The sequence below is a fragment of the Ranitomeya variabilis genome, chromosome 2 (assembly GCF_051348905.1).
Source record: "Ranitomeya variabilis isolate aRanVar5 chromosome 2, aRanVar5.hap1, whole genome shotgun sequence".
NCBI classification, from domain to species: Eukaryota; Metazoa; Chordata; class Amphibia; order Anura; family Dendrobatidae; genus Ranitomeya; species Ranitomeya variabilis.
In genome coordinates, this window is record NC_135233.1 from 253,591,354 (window position 1) to 253,600,370 (window position 9,017).

The 9,017-nt window shown below is 42.3% G+C and overlaps 1 protein-coding gene across 1 annotated transcript; it reads right to left on the bottom strand.

The window, feature by feature from the left end:
- Positions 1-4,532: 4,532 nt before the first annotated feature.
- Positions 4,533-7,956, bottom strand: SPACA9 (sperm acrosome associated 9). Its single transcript, XM_077284636.1, has 4 exons — positions 7,867-7,956; positions 6,846-7,011; positions 6,435-6,637; positions 4,533-4,941 (listed from the first exon to the last, which is right to left on the bottom strand). The coding sequence occupies exons 2-4, from the start codon at positions 6,999-7,001 to the stop codon at positions 4,593-4,595; spliced, it is 708 nt and encodes a 235-aa protein (XP_077140751.1). The 5' UTR covers positions 7,002-7,011; positions 7,867-7,956; the 3' UTR covers positions 4,533-4,592.
- Between the last annotated feature and the right edge of the window lie 1,061 nt (positions 7,957-9,017).

Consider the following 9,017-nt stretch of genomic DNA (forward strand, 5'->3'; position numbering starts at 1 on the left):
GAGCACTATGAGGATTGTATTATGCTATATGGAGGACTATGAGGATTGTATTATGCTATATGGAGGACTATGAGGAGTGTATTATACTATGTGGAGGACTGAGCAGTGTATTTTAATATATGGAGGACTATAGGGAGTGTATTATACTATATGGAGGACTATGGAGCACATTATAATATATGGAGGACTATGGGGTGTATTTTACTAAACAAGTAAAATGCTGCATATTCGGATTGTTTTTGCTGGAACAAAAAGCCTTGTTGTCAGCAGCACATTGCCAGTGTAAACTGTAGATGTGCTGCTGAAAACATGATACTGTATGGTGATCTGTTAGTGATCTATTAGTGATCGTTCTGTCTCATCATTATTCCTCAGCTGGTGGAAAGAGGCCGGGAAACAAGCGTTGAACAACTTCAGTATTGTCGATCAAACTCGTTTAGCGGCCTGAACTCAGCGCACGTAAATACAACAGAAAGGCTTCTGTGTGATGTGCAATATGTTAGCATTTGGGGACCCATTTTAAACTTTGCCTAGGGCCCCACTTTGCCTAAAACCGGCCCTGCCTACAAGTGTACAAAGATATTATACAGTCACCATGTGACAAGTGGGCCTGTGTAACTTCAAATGCCAGGGCTGAATTTTAGTCCCAGTCCGGCCCTGCAGGAGATATTACCTGCCGGATGGTGTATTCCTTATTTTCAATAATATCCAACCCTTACTTGGGGTTTAGACATCTAAGGATTTGGAATAGACGTGATCTCCTGGATGAGTAATGTGCGTACATCCCAATGCTCGGCCATTATCCATGTACTAACTGTTATTGGTTTGATCTTCCCGCAGTCCAGGACCTCTGTCCTGCAGGTCTCCTTGTAGTACGGTAAGCTGGTCTGTAACCAAGACTTAACCTGAGCCCAGAAGGTCCGATGAAGGAACAATCCTGGGTTATAAGCACATACAGCTTATTATTGGTCGGTACAGTCCTCATTGTGTGGTGGCTGTGACTTTCACCATATTTTGCTGGGCAATAAGGTTCTCTAACCCTATTCTGGGGCTGCGATGTCTATAAGTATCTATCACAATAAATAACTTGCTGTGGTTCATTATTGGTATTGGAGTACAATGGGTGTATCTCACTCTCTGCTTTTGATGCTTATTTCATTTACCACATTCATACTGAAATTGGCCATTATAGATGTATATCAGACACTCACTACAGTGATTTTCTTTGAGGATCTCTTTAGCTATCTATGGTTTTTCTGATCTTTCAGATCATTTATATATCTAGTCTGGTTTTTGCCTGGGACTTTGATTCCTGGGCTTCTGTACCCACCCTGGGAGAGTTTCTTTGGTATTCTCCAGGGTGCTGTCCTGAGGGACGTAATGGAAAAAGGGAAATTAGACCTACCGGTAATTCGATTTCCAGGTAGTCCCTCAGGACAGCACCCTTAGTTCCCTCCCTTATGTTCCTCTTTTTAGGCTTGTACGGGATTAATCTACCGGCAGATCGTTCGTCCTTTGGGTCACCATGGCTCGAAATTAAGATGAAGCCGTTAAATGGTTTATTACACACGTTTGTAAGGGCACGTTTAGACCAGTTATTTCCATCCTTCTGTGGTACTTTGAAAAAACACTGGAGGGTGGAGGTGGGAGGGTCCTTTAAACCTCTCTATGATCCTGTCCCGCTATAGGTCAAGGAAGGACGTCCTCCATGGTGCTGTCCTGAGGGACTACCTAGAAACCAAATTACCGGTAGGTCTAATTTCCCTTTTTTTTTTTTTTTTTTCCTTCCTCTCGTTACGCTGTTTAGCGATTTGGGTTAACTTTTTTTCATAGTGATGCCAAATGTGTGTGTTTTAGTTTGGGGCAAAAGTGGGGTGATTTGAAATTTTATTTTATTTTTTTACTTTTTAAAAGCTTCAATAGTCTGAATGGGAGATTAGAAGCTGCCATAATCCGATCGCCTCTGCTACATACAGGCGAGGATCAGGTTGCCTGTATGTAGCAGAATTACTCACTTGCTATGAATGCTGACCATCAGGTGGCGCTCACAGCAAGCCGGCAGTGACAACCATAGAGGTCTACTGGAGACCTCGGGTTGTCATGACAACAACCCATCAGGGACTCACGGTAATGTTACATGGGCGGGATTTCCAGCGCGCTTGCCGGAAGCGCATGTTAAATGCCGCTAACAGTCGCGGATGGATTGTGATTCTACCTGTGGCTGTTAGCGGCACATGTCAGCTGTTCAAAACAGCTCACATGTGCCAGAAAAGATGTGGCCTCAGAGCCAGAGCCCATATCAAAGGGAGGGAGTCCGACATCGATGTACTATTACTATCTTTTAATGGAGAAGGTGGGGGTCTAACTACTTGGGACCACCTGACATTCAAACAGCCCATTCTAGACCAGGTGGCTCTCCAATAAAGCTTAGCGATGAGTGGGGCTACACATTAGGACCCTTAGAGTTACACTAGTACATGTACGTGACAACCCAACATTGCTGATCTGCCTACTATGGCAAGAGAATCCTCTGCGCCAGTAATGTGCCCACAGGTTGGTGCTAATTCGCTTCCTGATTTCTGCAGATCTGCCACTGGCTTCTACAGAAATGTTTCTTATTGAGTACAGTTTGCTTGGATTGTTGGCCGTGATTCTGTGGATGAACTTGCGGAGGGTTCTGATTAATGAGAAGGTGACACAGTGGCTTCCGGACGATCAGCCATTAATGGGGAGCAGAATGGGGGGCCCAGTGGTAGTGCAGCTGTTGTCCGGATTTGTCTATGTAATATTGCCCTTGTGCTGGTCAGATCAGCATCTATTCCTAGGTGAATGGTGGCCTGTACTAATGAGATGCCTTCTGCACTTACCCCAAACTTAAAGGGGCACGCAAAATTGGATATTTACATTAAAAGAGAGACCAAGTATGAAACCTTCCATTACTCTAGACTCTTAGGCTAAGACCAAATCTGTTCTGATCTAAAAGTGACGGGGATGTGAGCGTCTACTGCTGCAGAGTGGCTGCAGCTCTGAGGAGACAGCTGGTATTTAACCCAAAGGAAAAAAGATGGCCGCCATGTGTCCAGCGGTGACAGAAGGGATCTGTGCAGCATGTATTATGTGTAGTTTATACCAGCAGTAATCCAGCTGGGCGCTCCATACTAATCCAGGGTAACTGCAGGGCCATCAGTTGCCACTGTGACAAAAGCCTAACATGGGCTTGAAAATGCAAAAGTAACTTTTTTTGTAACTACAACTTCCAGCGTGTCTTTATAGCTGAATGCCAGCAGAGCAGGATGAGGGTTGTAATTTTGCAACGGCTGAAGAGACCTTGCACCAACTGTGGGAAAAGTAGTAAACTTCTGATTCAGTTGTGTATATATATATATTTTTTTTTTTTTTTTTTATTTAAAAAATTGCACACTTTTAAGGTTTAAAAATATCAGAAAACCACACATGTGCAAGAATAATAAAGCTGGCCACACATGTGCAAGAATAATAAAGCTGGCCAAAGACAATGTAAATTAGCATGAATACTGAAGTTATCACGAACTTGGCTCCTCAGGGGCGGGCTTCTTCTATAGCTCTGATGGGTGAAACTTCCTAGGAGCTAACTGCATATCAAAATTTCAGGAAAGCTATTTGGCCGCCCTTGTGGGAGGTGTACAAACAAAAGCAGCCATTGGCTTCTTTACCCCTAGGAGATCAGCTGGTTTAGTTAGTGAAGCCGCATCTGGTTATACTTTTATCCCCCTTGTAGGCCATTTCAAGGTAAGTGTAGCATTAAAGACCGTCCAAGTAACGCAGAATTGTCCATCTGGAGTGAGGGCCCCACCTGTTTAACACCATGCTCTAATAGGAAATATGGATAGAGTTTGTATATTTAAGACCGTCCCTTTAAGGGTTGTCACCCAGCTTTCCCAGAGACGGATGTAATTAAAAAGTGATTGAATATATCTAAATCTACAGCATTAATGATTTGTCTATGGCCAGCTGCTTTATAATACGATATGGAATATGAGACGTCTATATATGAGCCACACAGGTTATATCAATATAGTGATAATATTCCAGGAATTATTTCCTGGTCAAAAGGGGCTCAGATCAAAAAGTATCTAAATAGTTTGAGCTTGCATTCAACAGTGTAAAGCATTGGGGTCATGGCCATACTTATACGCATGCATATTTCATCAAAGACTAAGCAGATTAAGGCCTCGTTCACGTGTCAGTATTTTTGCATTAGTGTTTATTAGACAAAAACAAGAGTGGAACTGAAGGAGAAAAAATATTATTGAACGATTAACACCTGTTCTGTGTTTTGGAGACTCCTGGTTTTGGCATACATGCTGATGAAATACTGATCAAAAATAGTGACATGTGGATGACACTTTACTATATTACCCAGTACATGGTTGTACTAGTATAGCTATATGCCATAACTCGCCTCCATTCTTTACACTGCAGCTACTTATGTAGAATTATCATGATTAGAGAAACGGACCATGATGGCACATTAAATGTATCGATAGCCGAAAGATGCTCAACCTAGTGTTTATTACCGGACATGGAGAGGGGGCAGTGGAGGTTCCGGACGATTAAGTAGTATACATGCGTCCTGCTGGCCTCCACGCTGGTTTTAGGGCCCCACAATTGTGCTTCTTTTTACTTGACATCTGGAAAGATGAATCTGCCAAACTGATATTAGTCTGCGCCCCCGAGTTATGTGTGAGGCCGCCCTCTCCTGCCTGACCATCACTAGGCTGTCTGCTCCCATGACCGGCGCCAAGTCTGTCACTGCTTCCAAGGTGATGGCGCTGCAGTTTCTCTATCCTGGACACCGCTTCTTGTATATTGTCCAGAACAATGGGGATGAGGCTCACGACTCCACCATAAAAGTTCCTGGCTTCATCACAGCTGAGGTGATTAATAACATCATGAGGATACCTGGGCAGAGAAAAAAAAAAGCTACAACCTATGGGCAAGAATACAACTACTATAATACTGTCCCCAATGTACAAGAATATAACTACTATAATACTGCCCCTATGTACAAGAATATACCTACTATAATACTGCCCCCTATGTACAAGAATATAACTACTATAATACTGCCCCCTATGTACAAGAATATAACTACTATAATACTGTCCCCTATGTTCAAAACTATAACACTGCCTCCTATGTACAAAAATATAACTACTATAATACTGCCCCTATGTACAAGAATATAGCTACTATAATACTGCTCCCACGTACAAGAATATAACTACTATAACACTGCCCCCTATGTACAAGAGTATAACTAATATAATACTGCCCCTATGTAGAAGAATATAGCTACTATAATACTGCTCCTTATGTACAAGAGTATAACTAATATAATACTGCCCCTATGTAGAATATAACTACTATAATACTGCTCTTATGTACAAGAATATAACTCCTATAATACTGCCCCCTATGTACAAAAATATAGCTACTATAATACTGCTCCTATGTACAAGAATATAACTACTATAATACTGCTCCTATGTACATGAATATAGCTACTATAATACTGCTCCTATGTACAAGAATATAGCTAATATAATACTGCTCCTATATACAAGAATAGAACTAATACTTCTATGTACAAGAATATAACTACTATAATACTGCCCCTATGTACAAGAATATAACAACTATAATACTGCTCCCTATGTACAAGAATATAACTACTATAATACTGCTCCTATGTACAAGAATATAACTACTATAATACTGCTCCTATGTACAAGAATATAACTACTATAATACTGCCCCCTATGTACAAGAATATAACTATTATAATACTGCCCCCTATGTACAAGAATATAACTACTATAATACTGCCCCTATATACAAAAATATAACTACTATAATACTGCCCCCTATGTACAAGAATATAGCTACTATAATACTGCTCCTATGTACAATATAGCTAATTGCTCCTATGTACAAGAATAGAACTAATACTTCTATGTACAAGAATATAACTACTATAATACTGCCCGCTATGTACAAGAATATAACAACTATAATACTGCTCCCTATGTACAAGAATATAACTACTATAATACTGCCCCCTATGTACAAGAATATAACTATTATAATACTGCCCCCTATGTACAAGAATATAACTACTATAATACTGCCCCTATATACAAAAATATAACTACTATAATACTGCCCCTATATACAAGAATATAACTACTATAATACTGCCCCCCCCCCCTATGTACAAGAATATAACTACTATAATACTGTCCCCTATGTACAAGAACTACTATAACACTGCTTCTATGTGCAAGAATATTACTACTATAATGCTGCACTTGTGTACATGAACACACTTTGGTAAAGACCAGAATCTGTCAGTACTCGACTGTTATTTATGCTGCCATTTATGATGAACTTACTTGGCTCTAAGGTTTGATAGTTCGTTGGTTGGACTGAGTAGAGTCATGGCTTCCTCAACGGCGCCCCCTGCTGATCTAGTGTCAGACTGCATGGCTTCCAGTTTAATGCAAAAATCAGCCAAATTGCTGCAGGCATCAAGAAATAGGGAGAGAATTCTCTTGTCTGTACTGTTGTGACAATGGTTGTCTAAGTAGTTCCGCACCTATAATAGAAATACCCAGAAAGCAAGATGATTGGTTTCTCCATTTCATACTTGTCTTAGTATATACTTGCAGTACCACTCCAAGCCATATGGAGTGCTATTCAGGAAGGAATAAACCTATAAGTTCTGTGGTACATGCTGCGCCCTGATGCGCCACCTGGTGGTAGGAATTGAAATAGCATGCTGTACTACCGCAGTAATGAGTTACCTGCGCCAGAGTGCGCACAGGCTTGATCCGGTCATGCGCGTTTTCACGTGTGCGCTCCAGAGCGGTGATGAAGGTCACTTGCTGCTGTCTCAGGAGTTTACACTGTTGCTCAAGGGTCTTGAGGGTCTGCTTGGTGTCATTCATTGTAAAGTCCATTTCTAGGACCCTGGAAGGGAGAAGTCATACATTAGTCTATGTACGTGCTGCTCCTTCAATGTATACGCCAAGAAAAGGACGTTTTATTGCTGGCCCCCAGGGCCGATGTGGGCCGTCATGCGGAGCGGCAGAAGTTCCTGATTGGACCCCTGTAAATTGCTCCGCCACATGTTATATTTTTGCGCATTATACGGTGATATGTGAAGTTCCTGTGACTTTTTGCCCTAAGTTCTGCAGCTTTCTAACATTTTTTGAACACCTCTGCTTGCAGTCAGTGAATGAAATCAGTCTCCATTTCACAGCTAAGGATTCACTATGAATATATCCAGCCTCTCTATAGATTTTCAGTTTCCTTTCATTGACAGCAAACTGAGATCTTAGACATTTTAGGAAACTGACCCTCAGCGGGAAGCTTCACTGTGCAGTCTGCACCAGATTGGTGGCCAAAATAAAGTCACAAATATCGGGCGCTCGTCTGTGTAGTGCGACATATTCGCCACGTTTCTTGCCGCTGATGGCGGTTTTCTTACGAGTTGGCGGGACTTAGTTTCACTCAGTAAATTAGGCGCATGAGCTTAGCACAGACTGTACGACAGCGGTGGTCCTAATAGAGTCCCTTCTCTGCAGGTCACCTCTCACCCTTTTCAACATCTCTGCTTGCTGTCAATTAATGAAAATATCAGCCGGATCAATTATAGATCTTCTAACTGCTGGAAGTATGTTCTGTTTTATAGACAGCAAGCAGAGATCCTGAGAAAAGTAAGGACTTCTCCCAACAGAAAAGTTACAGAACTTTTTATTCGGCGGTGACGTCCCCCCTCTGAGCTGAGACCACCCTCCTGATGTAGTTGCGTTTTGTCCTCACCTGCTGTAGGTAGTCGTGGCTCTCGGATGTGTCTCGCCCCGGGGCCCCTGCTCGGTGTGTGAGATGTTGGGGCGGTGATGCGGCTCTATGTGTGTGGAATCCTGTGTGATTGTTTGGCTCGTTGCTTGGAGACGTTTGTGACGTCAGCAGTAACTCTGCTGCCTTGTGTACAGAGGGCTAATTAAAGGGCCGACTACAAGAGTGCAGAATCCGGGTGAGCCCAGGTCTGCGCGCTGCCGCCTCCCTCCATTATACACCAATGTGAATGTGGACGGAGCCTGGCAGCTCTCCATAGCTCCGCAGACATCAGCGGAGAATGACCCCCACATACTGTCACCGATCAGAGGGCGATGGGGAACCTGCTGTCCCCCAATCTCAGGATCAGGGGGTCCCATAACACACCGGCTGTCTGTAGTGAAAAAAACAGGTTAAATCTGCTACATCCAGTGCTGGCAGTAGTCTGTATCGTGCCTGCCTGGCACTACGGGCAATCTGGTGTATAAGGCACTATGACTGCTAATATATGGGCACAATGGTATTACACTGGCACTATGGTAATATGTGAGCACTACAGTATTACACAGGCACTACGGCATTATATGGGCACTTTGGTAATATATGAGCACTATTTTTGCTTTCTTGGCCTTTTTTCAGAGAATATGAATGATAACACCAAAACTTTTTCTCCACTCATGGTTAGTGGTTGGGTGAAGCCATTTATTGTCAAACTACTGTGTTTTCTCTTTTTAAATCAAAATGACAACCCAAAACATCCAAATGACCCTGATCAAAAGTTCACATACCCTGGTGATGTTGGCCTGATAACATGCACACAAATGGGTTTGAATGGCTACTAAAGGTAACATCATCACCTGTGACCTGTTTGCTTGTAATCAATGTGTGATTACAAAAAGCTGAGTGAGTTTCTAGGATCCACACAGACTCTTGCATCTTTCATCCAGCCACTGACAGTTCTGGATTGTAAGTCATGGGGAAAGCAAAAGAATGGTCAACAGTAAAAGGTAGTTGAACTGTATAAAACAGGAAAGGGATACAAAAAGATATCCAAGGAATTGATAATGTCAGTCAGCAGCGTTCAAACTGTGATTAACAAATGGGAAATCAGGGGCTCTGTAAAAACAAAACCACGG

Coding starts and splice junctions, on each gene's coding strand:
- SPACA9 (XM_077284636.1), bottom strand. CDS start 7,001: ATGGACTTTACAATGAATGACACCAAGCAGACCCTCAAGACCCTTGAG. Junction 6,638..6,845: donor CTGTGCGCACTCTGGCGCAG/GTAACTCATTAC, acceptor TTTCTATTATAG/GTGCGGAACTACTTAGACAA. Junction 4,942..6,434: donor CTATCAAACCTTAGAGCCAA/GTAAGTTCATCA, acceptor TTCTCTGCCCAG/GTATCCTCATGATGTTATTA.